General features: G+C 47.6%; 1 protein-coding gene across 1 annotated transcript; it reads right to left on the bottom strand.

The window, feature by feature from the left end:
* Positions 1-3,350: 3,350 nt before the first annotated feature.
* F2r (coagulation factor II thrombin receptor) lies at positions 3,351-21,872 on the bottom strand. Its single transcript, XM_041663676.1, has 2 exons — positions 21,576-21,872; positions 3,351-6,622 (listed from the first exon to the last, which is right to left on the bottom strand). The coding sequence occupies exons 1-2, from the start codon at positions 21,661-21,663 to the stop codon at positions 5,424-5,426; spliced, it is 1,287 nt and encodes a 428-aa protein (XP_041519610.1). The 5' UTR covers positions 21,664-21,872; the 3' UTR covers positions 3,351-5,423.
* Positions 21,873-24,553: the final 2,681 nt, after the last annotated feature.

Raw genomic sequence — 24,553 nt, 5'->3', positions numbered from 1 at the left:
CGTTTATCACCTCAGCAGGTCAAGAATAACTAGGTGTCTCAGGCTAAGAGAGGAACCAATGCATTTAGCTAAGCAACTGCTGTCTTATCATTGTGCCGCCGTGTGGACAGTCTCCCTCCCGGTGGTGATCTCAGGGTCTTGCCGCCAGAGTGGGTCGCCCAGTGGTAGCTTCAAAAGGTCTTGTTACTATAGTCTATAGTCACTAGGATGGCCAGGCCTGTCCTGACCCCAAACCCAGGCTTCCGGCTACTGTGGATGCAGCATCTGAGGCTAATCTCCCTTCTGGTTCTGAGTCATTTCCTTACGGATAAACAGGCAGCCACCTGGGGAGAAAACACAGCAAGTGTTGTCTGCTCTGAAATCCAAGATGCTGCTGAATCTGACCTCTGGTTTCCCACGTGTTTCTAGAAAAGCGGTATCTAGTGCCCAGTGAGTCTTCGGGGTAACAAGCTCAAACACTGGCTGACTTTTCTTCCACTCCTTGGTTTCCCATCTGTTTTGAGACCAGGCTGGCCTTGACCCCATGGTTCTGCCTCAAGTGCTGGGGTGATAGGTGTGCATGCGTACAGTACCATGCTTGGCCTGCTTTCTGATGTCTCGGGATGACTCCTGGGAGGCCACTGCTGTTTTAGATTGCCCTGGCAGCTCATACTCATAAAAGTTCATCTCTTCCTTGTAGGCAGCAGCTAGCTGAAAAGCAGACTTTATACAGATCCTCGGGTCTCATGGGCCACATCGTACCTACCTCCTGACCCATGGACCACACTGTACCTCTTGCCTCCCGACCATGGGCACAGGGCACCCAGATACCTGACTCTACTTAGTCTATACTTTCAAGACTTTTCATACTTAGTCTATGCTTCAAGGAAAGGGTTCCCCTTAGGTGTGAGGCAGCCAGAAAGTCAGCAGGTGGCCAGCAGCAGCAAGGTACCAGTTCACTCCTGTTTGCTTTAAATATAATTAGCCTGCTTCTGTTTCCTTCCCCCTCCTCTCCCTCCCTCATCCCCCATTCTCTTCTCCTTTTCCATCTTTCTTCTTCTCCCCCTTTCCTGTCATCTCACCGTCATCCTCTTATCCTTCTCCTCTCCTTTCCCCTTGTCTGCCTGCCTTCCTTCCTCAATCCCTCCCTTCCTCTCCTCCTTTCCTCCCTCTTCCCCCCCCCCCCCACCTCCTCCTCTTCCTTCTCCAACTCTTTTTGGGAGACAGGATCTTACACTGCAGCCCAGGACAGCCTAGAACTCTTCATGACGTCTGAAACACCCAGTGACCTCCGTCTCTGCCTCCCCAGCAGCGAGCACTACTACTGCAGATGGGAGCCACCATGACCTGTGTTGTGTGTTCTTAGAAAGTCAGCGGATTTGGAAAGCTATGTTTGAGAACAATTCTTTTGAACTTATTTGGGTCAGAAGACGGATTGTCTGCCAATATGTAGATGCGTGTGCTATGTGCTTGCCTGATGCCCTCAGAGGTCAGAAGAGGGTGTTGGATCCCATGGAACTGGAATTACAGGTGGTTGTGAGCCATTGTGTGGGTGCTGGGAACTGAGCCCACGTCCTCTGGAAGAGCAACAGGTGCCCTTAACCTCTGAGCCTTCTCTCCAGCCCTGTCTCCCGTGTTTGTATCTTTCCATAATCTATTTGATGGCTGGCTCAGTGGACGACATTTTGCTGTCTGCCTCAGAGGCCAGTGACTATCCCATGACAAGTAGCCTCTGGGAAACTCAGCAGTGCACTCAGAAAGTTCAGAGACATCTTCCTACTGCTCCCTGTTAGTCCTGACCTCACAAGTGTCTCTGAGAATGACCCTACTGGTCTCTCTGTCCGCAGCTCACTGAACTGCCTCTCCTCCAGAAAGCTCGTGCTGTCTTCTCCTGGGGCCAAATTCTTCTGTGCCCACTTGGTCTAGTGACTTTGAAAGGCTCAATACAAAGCACTAATGATCCTGGTGACCACTGTTGGGGACAGTCCTTCCCCTTGTCTATTGTTTGAGGGTTTCATACATGTGTATAATGTGCCCCTTCATTTCCATATCACCCACCCTTTGTGAAGGTAAGTTGTGTGCGGAAGGCCCAGGCCTCAGAATGGAAACAGCTGGCATACAAAGCATGCTTGATGCTTTCTTTCCACTGGTTTCTGAAACACATGGCTTCTTCAAGGACATGCCGCTTCCCTAATTTCTTCAAATGAAGCACAACATAAAAATTTCCAACTACGTATTCAACAGCCAACTGGATGTTCCATTTCCTCAAAAATAAGTGTTATTTTTGACTTGGTGGTGGAAAATACATTTTATGTTGATAAAATTCAAGAGTGTTCAGAGAAACCCTGTCTCGAAAAACCAAAAAAAAAAAAAAATTAAGAGTGTTATTTGGGCTCAAATATATTTTGGAAAGTTATAGCAGCAAAGTTTGTGATTGCAAACTTTGTGGTTAGAGGCAGGGTCCTAATGCAGAGGTCCTGATTTGAGACCACCGCATGGTCTGTTTTCTGCATGTATGACCTTAGAAAATTCATGTCGACAATTCTCTGTGCTAATACAATGCTTGTTTAGATGAAGCAATATTTTTAAAAATTGACTGTGAATCCAGAAACACTGTACTGAAGATTTTTCATTGATTTTCAATTTTCAGGGTTGAGCACCTCTTTGAATTCTCCCCGAGGAATGCTTCTTAGTGCAGATGGCCGCTCATGGCAAGTGAGGAACCCAATGTGTTTTCAACATTAGAATCATCAAAGTTCCAAAAAGAGGAAGATAACCATCCAATGAATCTTTGCAAAGACCATGCTGAGTTCTCCTCCCCACTCCCCTGTTAGTTCCCTAGAGCCCTTCTCCGTGCCCAGAGAAGCTGTCTGTGAGGGGTATCACCTGGCGCTGTTGGCATCTGGCTGAACTCAGGGGTGGTCTTTTTTCCAGGGGAAAGGACCTGACAGTAAAAGGGGAATGGCCGTGGAGCAGTCAGAGGGCAAGGGGGGGAAGGGGTAAGGGAGATTGTGGGTGCAGATATGATCAAGGCACCCTGTATACAGGTATGGAAATGGCATGATGATTTGGCGATTTGGCTTAACACACACACACACACACACACACACACACACACACACAGCATGCAAATGGGAAGCACCAGCAAGGGGTTGGAGGTCATGTAGAGGGGATTAGCGCATTATTGCCTGTGCCCTGCTTCTGAATGGTTAGGGCTCTCCCTAACCTCTAGCCTCTGGGGAGCTTCCCCAATCCCCTGCTCACCCTGAAACCCTAGCTCCGCCACCATAAAACACTTACCTATTCACTAAAGAGTGTTTTGGTGTGCTCGCCCACCAGGTCCCACAACAATAATCTATTCCAGACAGATACCAAGCACGTTTTCAGGTTTATTAATATGTTATATAATCCTTTAAAAAAGAGTGAACACGAAACAGTGACATCAAAGTTCACAAGGACAGGAATAATAGTTTTGTAAGTCACAGACAGAGCCCAGACAGTGAGTCAGTGATCTAGATAGTCAGGACAGTAACTGAGTTAAAAGTACAACTGCAGGGCTTGCATGGAAGCTAGTCTACAATACCTGGAAATACTTCGTTCTCTTAAATAAACTTAGTCCTTCTACTCCCTTTTATTTGTTTAAAATGCCAACATAGTTCTTAAATCAGGAAAAGTTTATATTTCAAATTAATTTTCAAATTACTTTGTCAAAGCCTTGAGGATTTTATATACTTATTAGTCACTGTGACATTAAAAAATGCTTTTAAAATAATTTAATTAACTCAAGAAAAATACAGGATAATTTTCTTACATTTCAGTCTTAATTTCATTTTCCATTTTTTAAAAAAACAGACTGACCTTATAAGTAAATTTTTTGTGTTTTCTTGCTTTTTAAAAATGTGGGTTTTTGGGTTTTTTTTTTGTTTGTTTCATTTTGATATCGTTATTGTTTTGAGCAGAGGTCTCACTATGTAGCCCTAGGTAGCCTGGAAGTCATCATGTAAACCAGGTTGGCCTCGAACTCAGAGATCTGCCTACCTCTGCCTCCCAAATGCTGGGATTAAAGATGTATGTCACAATGCCTGGCTTATTTGAGTAATTTCTAATAAAAAAAAAAAACATTTGTAAATAAATAGTGTCTAGTTGTTGTTGACTGAAGGGCTTATTTCTTAAAAATATACATCTTAAGCTGTGATTGCATCCTAATATATAGCTACTGGAAGCGGAAACTCAGATCTTCAAAGCTGTTTAGCTGTTAGGCCTTGCTTTTGTGAAATACGCCTGGTGGTGTCTGGCTGAGTATACTTCTCGGTACAACGGTGTATCTGCAGTGCTTACATCACGTTGACCACACGTCAGCTATCTGCTTTGCTTGAGCAAAGGCAGGACTCAGCTAATGCCTGGCTGTCAGTCAGTCTGCAGCCCCAGTTCCCATCAGAGTGCCCAGGGCACGTGGGTGTGTCTGTGCAAGAGCCAGCCTTGCACGACAGCTACTGGATATAAACACACCTTTCTCTGCTCCTCAGATGCGCAGATGACTCTCGTAGTTATTTCCCTCCTAAGATGTCTTATCCTAGCTGCTCAGTTTCTAACAGATATGGTCAGTTCACAGCTGATGGGAAGCCTTGAGCAAGGAGTGGGCCAGGTGGTCCCTATCTGCTTGCTGGGAGGCACAGCTGAATGGGTATCAGCTGTTCAGAGGATCTCACGGAGGAGGCTGTGCCTAGTTCCCGGGGTTGACTGCTCTGAAAAGTTTCTTATGATCCTGGTGGGTCTCATGCTCAATCCTGGTCCATGTATTCAGTGTGTAAATTAAAAAAATGCTACCCATATCAAAATGGACTTTCCAACTGCTTTGGTAATTCTTCGACTATGGTGTATTCAAGATGAGAAGCACTAGATCTTCCCCTACACAGATAATACTGTTTCATCCTTCTATTGCTTAAACATTACCATCAAATAATTGGAAATATATATATATGTAAAAGCTGTGTTATGTCTGAACTAGGAACTCCTTCTCTATCACTGGACACCTTTAGCTGTTCAGTGCTAACATCCACCAAACCAGACTTTGTTTAGTAAGTCAGAGAATCAGATTATTTCCATAGTAACTGCTAGGCAATAAACGAGAAACATGTCAAAGCGCCGATTCCACACTGCATTGCAAATACGCATGTGCATACCGCCTATATATTCACGTCACCTAGATATATGAGAAGGGACAGTTGGTTACTATCGCAGCACTGGCAACGCTGGACATCTTTTGTCCCCATTACCTTTCTGGTAACTACGCTTGATAGCACTTGCAGGAAGTAGGCATGCAGATCAGACATTGGTTGTTCTAGGTGGTGAAGTAAATACAGTGCTTGCCAGAGACTAACAGGATCCCTGGGCTGTCCACTTTTCCAGCCCTTTCTGTGTAACCTTCCAGCACTCTTTCTCCCCTAAGCTAGCAGTTTTTTGTATATGCTGTTGTTCAGGTGGCTAGAGCAGGTATCCATTTTGCTTGGCATCAGCTGGCCGGTGCTGTTGTAGCTGTTGGCATCGGAGCTGTCTTTGCAGCATAAGATGCCATAGAGGTGCCTCTGGCACTCGGAGGAGGCGTAGTAGTAAATCAAGGGATCGATGCAGCAGCTCACACTGCTCACACAGACACAGAGGAGGTAAGCAAAGTAGGCCGTCTCCGTGGCAGGGCTGTCAGAGAGGAGCATGTAGTGCACGGTCAGGAGGACGTTGGTGGGTCCAAAGCAGACGATGAAGATGCAGAACACAGCGGCGGACAGGAACAAAGCCCGTGACTTCTTGCTCCGAGTGGCCACTGCAGAGGAGCTGAGACACCGGATGATGGACATGTAGCAGACGGTGGAAATGATCAGTGGTACCAGAAAGAAAACAGCGGAGAAGGCTGAGAAGTAGTAGGAGTAAAAGCCTTGCAGCAGCGTCTCATTGAGGACGTCGTGGCAGGTGGTGATGTTGAGCCCCGGAACCTTGGTGGTTTGCTCCTTGAGGAGGAGAGGCACCACCCCCATGATGGCCATCACCCAGATGACCAGGCAAGTGAAGTTAGCTCGGCCCAGGGTGCGCCAGGACAGGGACTGGATGGGGTACACGACCGCCAGGAAGCGGTCAATGCTTATGACCGTCATGAGCATGATGGAGGCATACATGTTACAGTAGAACGCTGCGGTGGCGAAGCGACACATGCCCGACCCGAACTGCCAATCGCTGCCGGAAAAGTAGTAGCTGATCTTCAAGGGGAGCACGGACACGAACAGCACATCAGCCATGGCCAGGTGCAGCATGTATACCACGGCCGGCTTCTTGACCTGCATCTTCAGGACGAACACTGCGATGGCCAGGATGTTCAGAGGCAGGCTGACGACGAACACAAACGTGTAAACCGAGGGGATGAAGAGTGTCAGCCAGGGGCTGGTCAGATATCCCGAGGCATCTTCCGAGATGAAGGGAGCAGGTGCTGTGGGAGGAGAGCGGCTTTTATTTAGGTAGATTGCCCTGCCCTCGGGCGAGGCACTTTCATTTTTCTCCTCCTCATCCCCCAGGGGGACCAGTTCAAAGGCATTTTCACTGGGATTCCTGAGGAAAAACGAGCGGGGGTTCAAAGTGACATCTGTCGTCTCGGGTTCTGAAAAAGAAAACGTGGAAAAAGTGAGCGGACTCCATCGGCCAAGGAGCCAAGCCGAGGTACGCTGGCTGGCTTTGTAGTTTTCTCCAGGGAGCAGGTGGCCAGGTTCAGGTCATGCGCAGATGGACTACGGACTTTGTTAGGGAATATTCTTCTATCTTAGAGTATGGTGCAACATTCTGTTTGGATATAAGCTAACTCCTTAATACCCTGCTCCCCCGGAGGACAAAGGTGAACAGCAATCACTCAGAGATCTATCTACCTTGCAGACCTCACTTGCCATGGAAGAGCAAATGGTGCTTTTCCCCCTAACGTTTTATTGATTTGCTTGGTGTGGTGGGAGAGAGCGGGCAATGCCACATAAGAAGGGGAAGCCTGCTTCTCTCCTGCCGTGTGGACCCAGAGGACCGACCGCTGGTGGTCAGGCTTGGTGTCCATTGCCCTCACCACTGAGCCCTTCTGCCAGTCCTCGATAGATGCTTTCTTCCCTGTTGTAAACTTCACCATCTAAACATACAGCTCACTTCCAACTTCTATGGCTTCTCTTTCCTTCCCCAGCTAGTTTGGGCCATCCAGAGAAATCCACCTCTCCCAAAGCAAAAATCCACATAGAAAGCAGAGAGAAATTCCTATAGGCCACAGAATAGGGGTCATTCAGAGTAGGGCTCAGGGCTCCCCAAATCAATGACTGAGGTCCACCTGGCAATAGTCTCCCACTATCTTAGTTTGTTTACAAACAGATGTCCTTAATGTCTTTCCTGTCTAGGTCCACAGGCCCTCAGGTTACTTCACACAGCCAGGAGGCACCTGTCACCCAGTGACACCCCTGTCACCTTGCTTCCTTGCCCAGCAGGTCCATCTAGCAGCAGACATCCGTGGCCACTTGCACCAGGCCATGACCTTCTTCTAGAACGCTATATGCCTCAAGGTGCATACCTGGCCAACCAGACTCTTTGGTGGATTAACCAGATGTCAAAATAAAAGCTCAGCTATATACACCTCCTTAGCCCAGTCACCCATAAAAATTATCCACTTGAAATGACAGAGAAAAGTGACGTCACCGGCCAGCCAGCAGCTTTTCCTTGCGAAGAGTTTTGCTAAAATCCTACATCTGCTGGGTGCCGGGGAACTGAGAAGTGCGAACAAGAACCACAGAGGAACGGGACGAGGTCTCTGTGCTCGAGGTTGTTTGTGCCTCTCAGGGACGTTGCATGAGTTAAACCTTAAAACTGGACAAGTGCAGGAAAATCTCAGACTTGGTTCTGTTTTCTTTAGTGGAACCTGTGGATGGGTTTTTCTTTGGGCCACCAGCTCCAAAAAATGACACGGAAACTTATTATTAATTATAGAAGCTTGGCCTATAGCTTAGGCTTGTCCCGCTAGCTCTTAGAACTTAAATCAACCCATTTCTATTCCCCAACGTGTTGCCACATGACTTGTGGCCTTTGCATCTCCTCCTGCTTGTCTTGCTCCCTCTGCCTTGGGCAGGCAACTCGTCCTTTGTTTTTCCCAGGGCTCTGTCCCCAGAAGTCCTGCCTAACCTCTTTTTGGCTAGCTAATGCCCATTCAGCTCTAGTGGCCACAGTAACACAGTAAAGGAACATTCCACAACAAGAACTTTCTTGAAAACACACTTTCTGAGATGCACAATGTAATGTAGTAGTGAGTTCTGCTTCTGCACAACTGTAGGGTCCTGCAGGGAAAAATCTTAGACTAAAACTAAGGCTCCGCTGGACGCTCCATCAATGCCCTGAAGGTACTCAAGATCACAGGACAGAAAACAGAACAGGTAGGAAGGGTTGGTCTTGGAGGAAAGGATGGTGTTGGGTTTTCCCCTCCCCAATGATTTTTAGTTTGAGAGAGACCTGACGCCAGTGTCTGTGATAACCTGGAAAGAGTACTTGCCCTTTGTCCCAATTCCTGACTTAAATGAGCTGAACTTCTCGGAATCTCCAGGATAAGAATACCTTTGTATGCGAATGAGCTGACTGCTGGTTAGTGGTCTCTACACAGCTTCAGGACCAAGGATGGTCACGTGAAAGCCCAAAGCATGGCCGGAAGGTGGGCAGGGGAGCTCCTGCCCTTCTGCCATCTCACCCTGTGTATTTTCCCCACCTGGTCATTCATTAGCATCTTCTGTAGTATCATTTATGATCAATGGGAAGAATAGGTGAAGTCTTCCTCTGGGTTCCTTGAGCTAGCTGCCCTAGCGGATTATACAATCCGAGCAGAAGTCATGGGAACACCTAACATACAGCCTGTTTGGTCAGAGTTCTGGAGGTCCAGGCTCAGGGACCTGAGGTTTGAGACAGACCTCAGATAATGGGGCTGAGCCTTTAAACCTAGAGCTCTGATTCTACGTCCAGGTAGATGACGTCAGGATTAAATTAGCTGAGAGGGTTCATGGCTGGTGTCTGCTGGAGAATCTGCCAGAGGCTAGCGGGGTGGAGAAGGGAAACAGCTTGGATCCCTGAAGGCTCACAGGCACTTAGGGGAGTGCTGCATACACAGTAGGGAAGGCACTTCGGTGTGCACTGTCGGAAGTGCTGTGCACTGTTGGAAGAGCTGTGCGGACGGCAGGTAGGAAATTCTCAGAGCTGGAAATGTTCTTAGTTTTATGGCCAAGTTTTGTCCTTGCTTCAAGCCACATTGCCAGAAGGGTTCAGGGCATCTGTCCCCATGTGGACTCTTGCTATCTTTTTCCTTTTACACAGACACCTAGAAGCTGTACATGAAAGTGTGACTGAACCTCCAGTCCAAGGCACCACCACTGATTGCTCCTGGTGAAGTGTTTTGGAACTGATCCAGGTTTGTACGGTGGAAATGGGTTTCATCTATTATAATCCTGGCAGTGATCTAATCAATCTCTGGATCTTGTGTACGGAACTGCTGTCCTAATTTCATCTCCTCTCTTTCACCGCCCGTCAGTACTCACGTGGCCCAACACCATCTAGCCGAGCTCCCTTATCGCCTTCCAAGGCCTGAGAGTCATCACGGGTGGAGATCCAAACCCTTGTAAGTCCTATTCCTAGCCCATCTCCTAAGTGATCTTAAATCTTGAGAGGGGGAATGTCAGGTATCTAAGGTAGGAATTAGTCACCTTGGAAGTCATCTAGAATGGACCCCCATCTCCTTTCTCCTGGCTAACACTAAAAAGGGAAACTTCCCAATTGGCCCCCTTCAACTCCAAGACTTAAAACACTATATAAAAAGGTATAGGTGTCAGGGGTTTGCTGAAGTCCATTAAGGGAAAGGTACTGTTTCCTGGTAAAAATAATGGAATTTGAGTTCTCCCTCTGGTCCCGAGTGGAGATAACATCCTGATCTGGTCCTAAGATGAGAAGATGATCTACTATCGTCTCCTCCCTGAAGAGTCAATCCATCTGGGCCTGTCAATCACCAGATAGTTCAGTAGGCCATTACCCAGGAAAGCTGAAAGACATGCTAAGGAGATGGGAGGAATAATTATCTCTTTAGTGAGATGCTGTACGGACCCTTCCCAGAAGCCATCCCTGATGGCTAATGCCCTACTGTGCAGTGGTGCAAGCATTAGAGCTCTGCTGTGCAGGGGTGCAGCCACTTACAGAGCTCTGCTGTGCAGGGGTGTAGCCACTTACAGAGCTCTGCTGTGCAGGGGTGCAGCCACTTACAGAGCTCTGCTGTGCAGGGGTGCAGCCACTTACAGAGCTCTGATGTGCAGGGGTGCAGCCATTTACAGAGCTCTGCTGTGCAGTGGTGCAGCCATTTACAGAGCTCTGCTGTGCAGGGGTGCAGCCACTTACAGAGCTCTGCTGTGCAGGGCTGTAGCCACTTACAGAGCTCTGCTGTGCAGGGGTGCAGCCACTTACAGAGCTCTGCTGTGCAGGGGTGCAGCCACTTACAGAGCTCTGCTGTGCAGTGGTGCAGCCATTTACAGAGCTCTGCTGTGCAGCAGCAGCATTGAAGCTCCCCACTTTTCTGAGTTCTCACTCAAATTGTAACTTTTCCTTTTGTCTCTCTCTCTCTCTCTCTCTTTTTTTTTTTTTTTTGGATACCTGTCAAAAGTCTAAGCATGCTTTCTCTGATCCTCTGGGCTTTCTCACTTAGTCTTCAAAGTTTACTGCATCCCCTAACCCCTAGCAAATAAATTCAAAGAAGGAGGTCATATTGCGTAGCTGGTTGGTCACAAGTTCCACAATCACTAGGAAAGAATTTCAGGAAGGAAAGTCTTAGATAAGGAGTCCAAATTCCAGTACAAATTCTGCTCTAAACTTTTTTTTTGAGACAGGGTCATATTTTTTAGCTTTGGCTGGTTTGGAACTTGCTATATAGACCAGACTGGTCCCAAGCTCATAGAAATCTACCTGCCTCTGCCTCCCAAGCACTGGGATTAAAGGCATGTACCACCACACCAAGCCTCTTGGGTCATGCTCATAAGGTAGATACAAACAATCTATGCTAAAGATAAACAGAAAAGGCCTGGCGGTGGTGGCGCACGCCTTTAATCCCAGCACTGGGGAGGCAGAGGCAGGCGGATCTATGTGAGTTCGAGGCCAGTCTGGTCTACAAGAGCTAGTTCCAGGACAGGAAGCAAAAGCTACGGAGAAACCCTGTCTCGAAAAATCCAAAAAAAAAAAAAAAAAGATAAACAGAAAACAAAACTCCCAAGCCACCACCAAGAAAAAACCCAAAATGGGAGTAGTGTCCGCCTACAACCCCAGGGCTTAGAAGGCTTAAGGTAGAAGACCGTGAGGCCAAGGCTAACCTGCATTATAGAGCAGACCCTGTCTTAAGAGAAAAAAAAAAAAAAAAGGCAGTGGTGGTGCGAGCCTTTAATCCCAGTACCCAGGAAGCAGAGACGTGTGAATCTCTGAGTTCATGGCCAGTGTGGTCTACTTGGTGAGTTATAGGACAGGCATGGGTACACAGTAAGACCCTGTGTCTCGAGAAAACCAAAACAACAACAGATTGGAATGATGCTTAAGTTAACTGACCACTGAGAATGCTCTGTGAAGGAAGGTAGTGGAATCCAGAGTCTTCAGAGGACAAGGTCTAGAATACTATCTCAATTCTATTTAACAAGAACTGAGGGGCTGGGCTTCCAGCTCAGGGACAGAAAATTTGCCTAGTATGTAGAAGGCCCAGGGTTTAATTCCCTGCACCAATAATAATAATAATAATTACAAAAAAATAGGCAGCTGGGCACACTAGCAGATACACGCAATGCCAGCCCTTGGGAGACTGCACCAGGAGAACTGAGAATCTTGTGCCAACTTGGGCTGCTATGAATCATCCCAGCTGCAGAATAAGACCTTGTTTCAGATATACCAAAAAAGAAGGGGGAAATGCAATGAACAAAAGGAACTGAAAGGTTCTCTAACCTAATCTTTGGAAAAAAATAAAATCAGGCTGAAGCAACAACTCAACCATTAAGAGCACGGGCTGCTCTTCCAGGGGTTCGATTCTCAGCACCTGCAAGGTGGCTTACAACCATCTTTAGCTCTAGTTCCAGGCAACCCAATGTCCTCTTCTGGCTTCCAAAGGCACTGTGCACATTAGTACACAGACATACACGCAGACAAAACACCCATACACATAAAATATGAATAAAATAAAAACCCCTTTCCCTTTATCCCCATATAGAAAAGCTAACTCAAACTGGACTAAAGACTCAAATCAAATACCTGAGACTATGCAACTCTGATAAGAAATCAGAGTGAAAGCTTCGTGGATCTGACCAAAGGCAAGGGCAACAAAAGCAGACAGACAGAGTGGGCTGAAAACAAAGGCCCCATACAGCGAAGGTGCCATCAGTGAAAGATACCTTACAGAAGAGAGACAATACTGCAAACTGCATGCCCTGACTGATAAGGGATCCCTGTCCAAAGCATATAAGGAACTCAGTCCCTTGTTAGCAGGAAAACAAGTTGTTTTAAAAAAATGTCATAGAAACTAAATAAGGCATTTCTCCAAAGATAATACAAAAATGCCTGAAAGGTATGTAATAAAATGCTTAGCCTTGCTAATTGTCACTTAAATCACTCTGAGTTATCACTTCACATTTGTTAGAATGACTCTCATGAAGACTGAATGATAACAAGTGTCGGCGAGAATGTGGAGATGGTGGGACCCCTGGACACCCGCCAGAGTAGGAAGCATAGCTATGACGGAAGATGGCACAGAACTTCTTACAAAAGCTAAGACTAGAATCACCCTGTGATTCGGCAGTCCCACGGCTGAGCATGGGCACACGGGAAATGCCTTGATGCTCAGTTCCATGAGCCTGGACAGACGGAGGGGAAGCGGGTGCATCCAAACGTGCCCCCCCCCCCGCCACACACACACAGTAGGAACCCACATGGCACTGGAAGAGGGACACAGCTTGAAATCACTCATCTGAGAGGGTAGAATGCTGTCCCTTGGTCTGAAAACAAAACCGTCTCTGGGCTTAGTAGCTCTGCTGATATTGTGCCCTTCCTGGCATGTCCTTTGTCTGCAGCCTGGTTACTTATCACAGGAGATATAAACTATACCTCAGGAGACACATGGTATTTGCAGTCTGGAATGGGGAAGAATGCATAATCCCTCGACTAAACATCACGGCCCAAGGCGTCGCCCTTTCTTCCCACTTCAGATTTGATATGCTAGGTTTTACGAAATTAGAGAATGCCAGAGAAAGTGCATATCAGCGTCACTGTAACACAACCCAGGCCTAGTGGCTAGATTCTTCCGACACGCTCAAGACCCTCACACTGGTATTTCAGTTTGCTTACTTCGATTTTCCTACACGTCTCAGAGGCCAAAGGGGAAGAAGTGTCTATGAGCTGGCCAAAGCTCTTCTGAATCACCCAGCTTTTTGCTGCTAAGGAAAAGCTAAATTCTGGTTTCACAGAAAAAGCAGCACACGTCCAAAATTGGTTCTTATATGTCTTGGTAAGTTTTACTTAATGACGGTCCCTCTGGAGTCCCTGATTGGTTCTGGCATTATTTTTATGGTTTTGAGGCAAGCACTCACGTAACCTAGGCAGGTCCTGAACTCACTATGTAGCTGAGGTTAGCCTTGAACTCCTAACCCTCCATTGTTTACCAGCACTCTGGGCTTTGGTTTTGAGATTGAACACAACACATTGCTAACTAGCTTAAACACAGACTAACTTAGAGACCTGAAATTAGTGTCAGGCAATGGCTCTTTTGACTCTGCTGAGATCTGGCTGGAAGCAGCCGGTGACTAGACACTCTTTCACTGTCCCCTTAATCCTGGGATTTCAGTGTTCTGCTCCAGGGTTCACGTGCTATGCTGAAGTCTCAGGATGTTGTCCAGATTCCCACGAGGGCAGGTCAACTGTGGCCTGCATTTCACAGGCCACATGGAATGACGGGGGAGGAGAAGACTAGAAGAAAAACGCATGGCAGAAACAGACTGTCAAGTAAAACACCGCAGCCTCTCTAGAATGCTCCACTCCCTTCAACTCAAACAAACCCCACTCTCCCATGGCAGGAGCCAGGCCCCCTAGAGAAATGCCCTCCTTCATCCGGAGCAGGAAGTGTACAACGCGACCTTGAAAACCTCTGAGTATTATTAGCATCAGGTCAAAACCCTGTGGCCTCCCAAAGATGGCTTTGCTCATCAAATAAATTGATGATGGAGATGATGCGGATGTCTGTGTGAGAGGAGCCTGCTCAACCGTAGCCAATCAGGCGCAGATGTAAGGAAGCCCTCAGGACAGACTGCCAGCTTCCTTGACAAACAGCAATTAGAAGGGGTAGGGTTATGAGGTCCCTCGGTTTGGTCCCCAGGACTGAAGGAGGTGAGGAGCAGTTGTAGATGAAAGATGGAAGGCACAGAGGTAAGTCAGCAGTGAGGTTCTTCCATTCTGATCTGCACATAGTACCAACAGGCATTTACAGACAACCAGGGAAGTCTGGATACTTCGCATAGTAGGTGATATTAAGAAATTGTGTGCACAGAAGGTCAGTGGTAGCACTCCCTTAATCCCAGCACTCAGGGAGGCAGAGGCAGGTGGATCTTTGTAAGTTCGAGGCCAGCCTGATCTACAGAGTGAGTTCCAGCAGGATAGCCAGAGATACACAGAGAAACCCTGTGTTGAAAAACCAAAAAAAGAAAAAAGAAATTGTTCGTTACTTTCTTCTTCTGATGCCTCATTTATGGGGAAAGGAGTCTGATTATCTAGGGCTGTGTGTGGATTTAAGGATGTGTATTTAAAATACTTGTAAAATTTATATCTCTATTTAATAATGAAGTAATACATTTAAGGACAGATCTTGAGAACTGTTTGGAGGTTCGTCAGGAAGTGCTGCTACTCAGATAGCAGTCCTCTTCCTTCACATAAGGTCCTGCAGGGAGACAGTCTTGGGGGGACACACACAGCGGTGGGGGGGGACACTTGCCTAGCCATCCAGAGCCAATAAATCAGCTGTGGTGAGGCTCAGGCTAATGGATTCCTCTCGGACAGATCATCCTCACATCCTGCATTTAAGAATGAAGTTAGGTAGCTGGGTGGTGGTGGTGCACACCTTTAATCCCGGCACTCAGGAGGGAGGCAGAAGCAGTCAGATCTCTGTGAGTTCGAGGCCAGTCTGGTCTACAAAGTGAGTTCTAGGACAGCCAGGACTGTTACACAGAGAAACCCTGTCTCGAAAAGCCAATAAAAACATTTTTTAAAAATTATGTGTGAGCATACATGTGTGCACGTGTCTTGTGTGTTTGTGTGTGTGTGCGTAGGTGAACGAGAGTGTGCCTTCCCTCGACCTACTTGTGGGTCACTTGACATGGATACTGAGGGTCAAAGCTGTCCTCCGCGAGAGCAGTACATGCTCTTAACTTCTGAGCCATCTCTCCAGCCCTAAACAGAAGTATTGTTGTTTCTGTTTTTCTTTTGTCTTAGTTCTGAGGGAGGGGAAAGTTGTTAAATGTTCTTATGAACACGGCTTTACATTTAAAGAAATCATTTGTTATGACATTTGATTTATTATTTTAAGACAGGGTCTCAGTATGTAGCATTGGCTAGCTCAGAACTTGCTACGTAGACCAGGAAGTCCTGAAACTAATAGAGATCTGCATACTTGTGCCTACAGAGTGCTGGGATTAGAAGTCTGTGTCACCACAACTGGCTAGTACTAACATTTTAAAGACCATGAAGAAATTGGTATGTGGGCAGAGAAACCCACAAACCGTCACATGTTGAATACCCACTCCACACCAGACACTTCTGCCTTTACCTCATGTCTGTGAGACAAGCATTCTAACCTTATTTTATAAATGATAATACAGAGGCACAGAGAAGCTAACTAATCAAGATCATACAGCTAGCTAGTGGAAGAGCCAAGACTTGAACCTAGACATCAAGACTTAATACCCTTTGACCACAATGACCCATCCTATCCTTTATTTTTCAGGTGTTTTATGTTTATTTTGGGGACAAAGTCTTCCCGTTGCTTGGGAATTCATGGTTTTGGCTAGGTACCAACCCCTGTCCCACCACTGAGCCCTCACAGACATGAGTGGGAAGCAGAGAAACACCCACAGAGATGGTCAGTGAAAAACAACCTCTGCATATGTCTATAGGTGTATATGTGCATGTATATGTAAGGGCAACCATGTGTGTGCACGTAGAGCCTAGAGTAGGCCATCGAGAGCTGTTATCTATTGCTCTCTGCAGTGTTGCTCTTAGACAGGGTTTCTCAATGAACACACAGCTCTCCATTTTGGCTAGGCAGGCAGACTGGCCAGAGCTCTCATGATCCTCCTATTTCTGTCATTGGATACTGAGGCTGGGTGCTTGTGACTCGAACTCAGGTCCTCCTGTTTGAACAGTAAGTACTCTTACTTACTGAACACCATTCTCCCCAAACCAATCAAATCTTTAAATCAGTAAGGCAGGGTGCAAGGCAGAATGCCCTGGAGACTGCCTGTCTGGCACACCCTGGGGTTTTCAGGCAGGCCAACTACAGGAAGTCATTATGGTGTGTCCAAGGCACAGGGATATGCACACAAGTCTGTCAGGCTCTTACCTATGGTGCCTGGAGGCAGGAGACAGAGGTGGGGTTAGACGATGTTCACAGGCCTCCCTGAGAGCCACTGGGATTCCCTAACCTTTGACTTTCCTCATCCCTGCTGGTCTGTTCTCTGCCTTCAATCACCATCCCCAAGGTTCCTGTCCCAGGAAAGCTCTGTCTAGACTCAACAGTGATGTAAAGACCAATTCACAGTCAGGGATCCCCAGCCCCTCTAAGACTGCACTGTCTTCCTACATCAGTTCTTCTGCAATCAGTGGATCTGAACTGCAAGAATGGGTCCTAGATAAGATAGAGATTCAAGAGTGGTCCTTCCAAGAAAGCCGGGCTCTTCTGGCAAGGCCTTGATTTTGCTCTTTAGGGACGAGTCACTGTCCCAGATATGCTAGGTTTAAATTCCAGTAGAAACTGAGCAGTACCTATGAAACTCAATTGGAGGATTCCAATAAGTTTTTACAATATTTATTTTTAGTTGCAATTGTGTGTATTGTGTGCATGTGGGGTGGGTGTGTGCACGAGTGTGGGTGCCCTCGGAGGCCTGGGGTATCTAATCCCCCTGGGGCTGGAGTCGCAGGCAGCTGTGATTTGGGTCCTCTACAGGAGCACTGTGCATTCTTAACTACTGAGACATCTTTCCACCCTCCTAGGCGGTTTGTTGGGTTTTGTTTTATTTTAACTGGAACAATGTGGAGAAAGGATAGCGCATGGTAAAGGCGAGAGCTTCTCGGCAAACTCTGCTTTGTATGTGTTATACAACACGGGTGTCATGTATGTTCTTGTATACACTCCAAGTGTGCCTAACGCAAAAGGTATTTCTTATTCTTATGGTTAGTTAGAAAAAAAAAATCACTTTTTCTGTAGTACTCTGAAACTCGATTAGCAATTTGTCACAAACTTTGAACACACATTCTCCAATGTCCTTTCCTAAAGCTACACAGGTTTGTTTCTACACGCAAATCACAGGTTAGTTCTACAGTTTAAGACAGCGAGGTTACTTTTGAGAGCAAATGATGCATGCACAGCTATAAAGGATTTGTAGGATACCTTAGGATGCAGGATGAAACCCTTCATTTCAGAACCAGGGGCATAGTGACGCATGCCTGTAATTCTAGCACTTGGGAGGCTGAGGCAGGTGAACTATGAGTTTAATGCCAGCCTGTGCTGCTCAAAAAACCCTGCTTCAAAAAACTGGCAGGCCTAGAAGATGACTCAGAATAAAAGTGCTTGTTGCCCAAGCATGAGTTCCCATGGCGGCATTCATATATGACTGTTATCCCAGGGCTGTGTGTGTGTGTGTGTGTGTGTGCGTGTGTGTTCATGAGTGTGTGTGTGGGATCACTGAGGCCTGCTGGCACAGGCTTGCATACCCCTGCCCCAACTTGGTAACCCCAATGGGTTTGGCAGAGAACGGCAAGGTCACGGTTGGTTGGAGGACAAACCTGCAGAAGGAATCCCGGAAATCACCTGGCTCACAGGGAGTGCCTTTCACTCTGCTGTTCTACCAAGAGGGAGGGCAAAGCCGAATAAAAGAAGCCACAAACCAGAGAAGACCGGCTTTAAGAAAGCATAGAGTCTGACGCACCTCACAGTTCCCGACATTGTCCTGATGACAGTGTGTTCCTACCGGGGTCCCCTGGAAGCAGACCCTGGGAACTTAGGAATCCTAGTGAATGGATTTGTCCCCAGATACACAGGGCCACGTGTGGATGGTGAAATCCCGAGAAGAGGTAGAGCACAGATAGAAAAAGCAAACCGGCCGTGGGAGCGGGCAGGTGAAAGGAGGCCTAGGCACTGACTCTCACGGGAGTCCCAGGGTTCCTTCCAGGATGGTAGCTGCTGGAACAAGGCAAAGGAAGTCGTAACTGCACCAGACTTCCAGGCGGATGACTGTATGTTCTGAGGATTTCATCTCAATCGAAAAAAATAATATAAGGAGGGAGATAAGGTGTGGGAAACAAACAAAAAGACACAGACAGACTGACAGGAGTCCCTAGGGGATAAAGGGTCATGGGCCCCAAATGAGGAGAGTTACATACAACCCAGGTTGTTAGAAATCCAGGTTTCTGGGGGCCCCATTATTGCTTAGAACCCAGGTAAGCTCCAGTTTGACAGGGACAAAAGAGAAAAGAGTAAGGGGGGGTGGGGAGAATGGGAAGAGATATTCTGAACAGCAACAAATCCTGGGCTCTGAAAAGAGCAAGTCCATAGGACAGACAGCCAGGAGCAGCTAGCACAGGCGCTTCATCCAGATACCAGTTCTGGTTAAAGGGGCGTAGGAAGCTGAGGGAAGGCCAAGAGACCTGGGGTGACGTGGGGAAAGAAGCCAGAGAAGGCAAACAGTCTCGAGGGAAGATAGAGTGAAGAACGTATAAAGGGATGCTGGTGGGGGTGTATGTGTCTTCTACAGGGACCCCTCACTTCTTGCTGAGGAACCAGGCTTGGCCTCTGAAATCCCAATGCATTTTGCCACAATTACCATCAACTATTTCCAAACTTTTTATTTTTTTACCTTCTATCTCTTATAAACTTCACAGGCATCACCCTTCACCCTTTAAGACTCCCCTTCTTTAGGGGCTGGAGAGATAGCTCAGTGGTTAAGAGCATTGCCTGCTCTTCCAAAGGTCCTGAGTTCAATTCCCAGCAACCACATGTAGCTGACAACCATATGTAATGAGGTCTGGTTCCCTCTTCAGGCCTGCACACAGACAGAATATTGTATGCATAATAAATAAATAAATATTTAAAAAAAAAAAAAAGACTCCCCTTCTTTAATAAATACAAGTCATCAAACCTAAACTACCTGCCCCGGGGGTAAACTGCTTAATGCGCTCACACGCTTTTCAACAAATATCTGTGGAACATTTGTTCCAGACACCATGGGGATAAACGGAAGTTCATGACTTTGGCAAGGGCGACGAGACAAAGTGACAAGGCAGGAAAGATGCCGAAACCGAGAGAAGAGCCAGGACAGGTGGGCAAGGCTGAAGGGAGCCTTGTGGATACTCTTGCAGCAAGAGAAGATTCAGGATGGGGAGACAGTGTCGGACGTGCCAGTGTTTCAGGACAGGAACCGTTTACAGTTGCTGGTATGCAGTGGTAATGAGAAGCAGATTTATTTTTGGTTGATTTTATTTGTGAGTTCACTTGCTGCATGCACCCAACGTGGGCGGACCGCTCCTATAACCATTCCCTGATGGCAGGTCACTGAGCCTCTCCGGGCCTCGGTTTTGGAACCAGCAAAAGAGGTTAAATCCTCTTCTTATCATAGAGATTGTTTAAGAGGGTGGGAAGCAACAACGTGGGTAAGAATTCTGCCCAGCCACTTTGCTCACACCTCTCTCTCTCTCTCTCTCTCTCTCTCTCTCTCTCGCTCGCTCTCTCTCCCCTTACTCCCTTCCTCTCTCTGTGTCTCCTTCTCTTCCCCTTTCTTCCTTCCCTATTAAGTGTCTCCAGAACCCCGTGTGGATAAGCCAACTCTTGTTCAATAGTCTCTCTGCTTCTGCTGGGGCTCTTCTATCCCTCCTATAAGGAAGAGAATTTAGAAGAGGCCTCTGACTTCACTCCCTAAAGGTGCCCAAAATCCTCTATGAGGACTCCACTAAGGAAACACTGATCTGCCTGGGGTGGTTGGGCATTGCCCAAATCTCAAGGTCTGTATTTTCAAAAGGCTTGTCCCAAAATAAAACTGAGGGAGTAACAAAGTTATGTGACACCGAATCTCTGCATCTTTCCATTCCTCCCCACAAATGATTAAGGATGGCTACCCACAGGCAGGCAGGCAGGCTGGCTAGTTGCTGCTAAACTTGGGGGCCCTGTTTGGGGCACTGCATTTTCCCCAGGAGCGTCACTCAAGCCCACACCAAGCAAGGACAGAGAACACGCAACACCCTACTCTTTGTTACCTCTTAATCCTGGCCTTTGGGAGCATGGGAGTGCACATTCTTTCAGCGATAACAAAAACCCCCGAACAAAAACCCACTAGATTTTCTTCAGCATGAAAGCCACGACTAGAGGTTCCTACCACATTATCCCTACGAAGAAATCCAAAACCATTTCCCTCACTTTCCAATTAGGAACTTTACAGGCAACGCCTCCTCTATTTTGGAGAAAGGATTTGATGAAATATTTGATGAAATAGAGAAAATATTTGATGAAATAAATTGACCAAATGAATTTACTTGGTCAAACAGGCGGATGCTTAAAAACACACGGTCAACAACGAATGTACTGGAGGCAACTTCTCTGCCACAGATGATAAATTCCACTGAGAAAAACCGAGACTAGATGGTTTCTAGGAGAGCCTGATTCCTAGGAGGGGTCCCTCTCTTCTCGACCCAGAGGAACAAGTTCAGATAACAAAGACACCCGCCCCACACCCCCTGCGTCCAGATATCCCCGTCACCTCCTGGGTACTAGGCCGAGCTGGGGACTACCAGTCTTTATTGTCTTTATTTAATGCTTCTGGGTTTTTCTTTTACACCACCCTTCCTTCCTTGCAAATCAAGCGAGAAAAAGAGAGTTCCAACAAAGCAAAACTTAAGCCGGAGTGGTTCCACCTCACAACCAAAGCACCGGATCACGAGACCCTTTCTTTCTGGAGGTGGTCTTGCAAAACAGGCCACACAATAACAACAAATGCGCTGGCGGAGGCTGCTCCGGAGCCCTGGGCCCCTCCTCTGGATCTAAAACCCAGTGGCCTGCGGGCTGCACTCCCCAAAACCGAGTCCAAAGGAGCACCGGCCGTGATGGGGCGGGAAGGGGATGATGGCACACCCCACCTGGATGTGTCTGGGGAAACTCTACCTCTCGGCTCAAATGCCTGTTTGGCTCCTGGGGGAAACTGAGGCAGGGTTGCAGCCGGGCGTACCCCCGCGCGAAGCAGGCGCAACCTGACTTCTTCTGATAGCCCCCCACTAGCGCACCGGCCGGCAGCTCTTACCTGGCTGGCTCACGGGGACGCGGGAAGACAGCAAGGGACCGCACAGGCTGAGGCCAGCGGCAACGAGCAGCAAGCGCCGCGGCCCCATTGTCCCGAGGCTGCCCGCGCGGCCGGGCGCCCGCGGTCGCCGGCTTCCTTCGGAGCAGCGCGTTCGGACCTCACAGGCGACCAGAGGCGACTGCGCGGTCGCGCGGAGGAGTATTTGGAGGCGGTTCGGGGGCGTGGGGCGGGGCCCCGCGGGCTTGCGCGCGCTCGTAGCCTCCGCTCGCGCCCGCAGCCCGTCGCTCCTGAACGCGAGCGACCAGATAGATGCTTAGACCCCCGGTGCTGTCTGGGAGTGACTCAGCCTCCCGGGGTCCTCAGAAAGCGCCTGCGGCCTCTTCAATGACCCTCCAGGAACGCCGAGCCAGACCTGGACCCTCCCGTCGTGGTGCGCCAGTTCCCCGCCTTCTTGGCGTCTGCGCGCGCTCGCCAAGTTTGGAGTTTAGCTAAAAGTTGGCTAGTGATTTCTGTTTTTGTAATTTAGGGGAGATGCATTTAAAGGTTGATGCTGCGGTGATAAGGGTGGCTCCAGACGTGTGGGCAGAGTGCTTGATATTTCTTTTAATTATTTTGTGAGCTTAGATGGGTCACGTATAAGACCACTGCAGTGGGCTTAGCCACAGGTACCCATGCTCAGGTTCTCGGCAGCCCCAAAGCTCAGGGCGGTGGGCTATACTTGGGCGCCCCTTACAAGAAGGAAGCAGAGCAGCAGGAGGAGGGGCGGCACTGCGGAATTTTAAGGGTCCTTTTCACGTTCTGAAACCTTACAGTTTGTGCTTGGCTCCATTCCAGCATCAGATCGCAAAAAGGGGGGAGGGTCGTGGTTGAGGCCTGGCCGAGAAGGAGCCCGCATCTCATTTTGCTTAGAAAGTGTCTGGTAGGGGAAACTATAGGACAAAACAGAAAATGGATCCTGGTCTTGTACCCAGCCAGACGGTTGCTGAAAAAACTGAGCCGCAGCCCCTAAGCATCAAAGCTCAGGACTCTGAAGCACAGTGGTTGTCTTACTAGGGTGTTGCGATGAAACACCATTACCAAAAGCAACTTGGGGAGGAAAGCATTTAGTTGGTTTGCACTTCATATCACACTGTTCATCATTAAAGGCAATCAGGACATGAACTCAAACAGTGCAGGAACCTGTAAGCAGGAACTGAAACAAGCCATGGAGGAGTGTTGATTACTGGCTTGCCTGTCATGTCCCCAGTCTGCTTTCTTAGTCCTGGGAGGCACCACCCACAATGGCCTGGGCCCTTCCACATCAATCACTAATTGAGAAAAGGTCCTACAGGCGTGTGTATCTGAGGCATTTTCTTAATTGAGGTTCCCTCCTCTCAAATGACTCCAATTTGTAGACAGAAAACTAGCCAGCACAGCGGTATTCTGCACCCCCAGCAAAGGTTTTGAAAAGGACAGTATTGCATCAAGACTACCATTCTGCAAGTAGAATCCCCAGCATTTCCACCAATGGAGAAAAGACGACCAGAGAGAATCTGGTCTCCCCCTCTCACCCTAAGAACTGTTGCTCATTGTCTTCATAGGTTGCTCAGTAAGTTATGCCATTTTCCAGCTACAGAAGGCTATTTAAAAAGTCTTTCCCTTTGGAATCTCATGAGAAAGCACATTTTAGAGTAGATGGGAACCATTAACATATTCTGCACACATTAATAACATGGTATTGTTTCCTCACCTCTCTGAAATGCCCTTGGGTTTTTAGGTTTATCATGTTATGGACCACAGGCAAGAAAAAGCAAAATGCTGCAATTAACTCAACAAATACCATAAATTTTAAAGAGATACTCTAATTGATTTTAAGATACCCCAAATCCAGAAAAGTAATAAAACAGGTGGCAGGGTGCTTGTTTTTGACAGTCAAAGATATGAAGTATAGTTTTCTTTATCTAGAGAGGTACGTCTAAGTCTCCCTGTGGAAGCCTGCAACCAGGAGAGCCAGACCAGGAAAGCCAGGAGAGCCAGACCCTGTATGCAGGATACTGTTTTGCCTGTGTCTTCTCCTGGGCTGCCCTTTAGTATCAGAGTTAATCTGTTCCTTGATGCGTCATGCTATCTGTGCATCACTCTCTTGTGCTTTGGGATCATCCTTCAGTAAAATAAGGGTTAGTTAGGCACACGCACTGGGATGCTCGGACAGACACGGTAGCACTGAGCTGGTTATTAGCAAGGGTGTAGTGTATCTACTGTGGGCACACAGGATCAGACGACTCATTCATAAAACCCTGCATAGAGTGGAGTCAGTTTGAAAGTTTCTAAAGATTTATTTTATGTTTCTGAGTGGCTTGTCTCGTGTGTGTTTGCACCACGTGTATACCTGGTATCCACAGAGTTCAGGAGAGGGTATTGGATACTCTGGAACTGGAGTTAAAGATAGCTGTGACCCACCATATGGGTGCTGGGAACCCTGCAAGAGCAACAAGTGCTCTTAAGCCCTGAGCTGTCTATCCAGCCCCTGGAGTAAGCTTTCCACGCCTTCCTAGAATCGCATTAAAACTTTTATTTCTGCAATTTTCCATTTAATATATTTTGCTGTTGGGAATGAAACTGTAGAAAACAAAAACTGAGAAAACAGGGTCTCTGTGTCTGTGGTCTTCACGATCAATGTTAGGTTTCTGTACACTATTCAATAAATGGCACTCATACAAATATATACAGGCCTGTAGAGCCTTTAAGAAGGTTGGAGGAGCTGGAGGGCTAGCTTGAGGACCTGAGTTTTATCCCAAGAACAAATGTATATGAAAGCAAGTTAGGGTGGTATGCCCTTGTAATTGCAGCACTGGGGAGGCAAGCAGAGACAAGCAGATCCTGGGACTAGCTAGCCTCTAGCCAGACAGCCTAGTGTACTTGGCGAACTCCAGGCCAGTAGGAGATCCTATCTCAAAAAACATGGGTGGAGCCTGAGGAATGACACTTGGGGTTATTTA

Source organism: Microtus oregoni, unplaced genomic scaffold (assembly GCF_018167655.1).
Source record: "Microtus oregoni isolate MIOR12 unplaced genomic scaffold, Mior012 000014F_ref0000157, whole genome shotgun sequence".
NCBI classification, from domain to species: Eukaryota; Metazoa; Chordata; class Mammalia; order Rodentia; family Cricetidae; genus Microtus; species Microtus oregoni.
The sequence above is the reverse complement of the archived record's forward strand: the minus strand, read 5'-3'. Positions and strand labels throughout refer to the sequence as shown.

Coding starts and splice junctions, on each gene's coding strand:
- F2r (XM_041663676.1), bottom strand. CDS start 21,663: ATGGGGCCGCGGCGCTTGCTGCTCGTTGCCGCTGGCCTCAGCCTGTGC. Junction 6,623..21,575: donor CGTCCCCGTGAGCCAGCCAG/GTAAGAGCTGCC, acceptor TTTCTTTTTCAG/AACCCGAGACGACAGATGTC.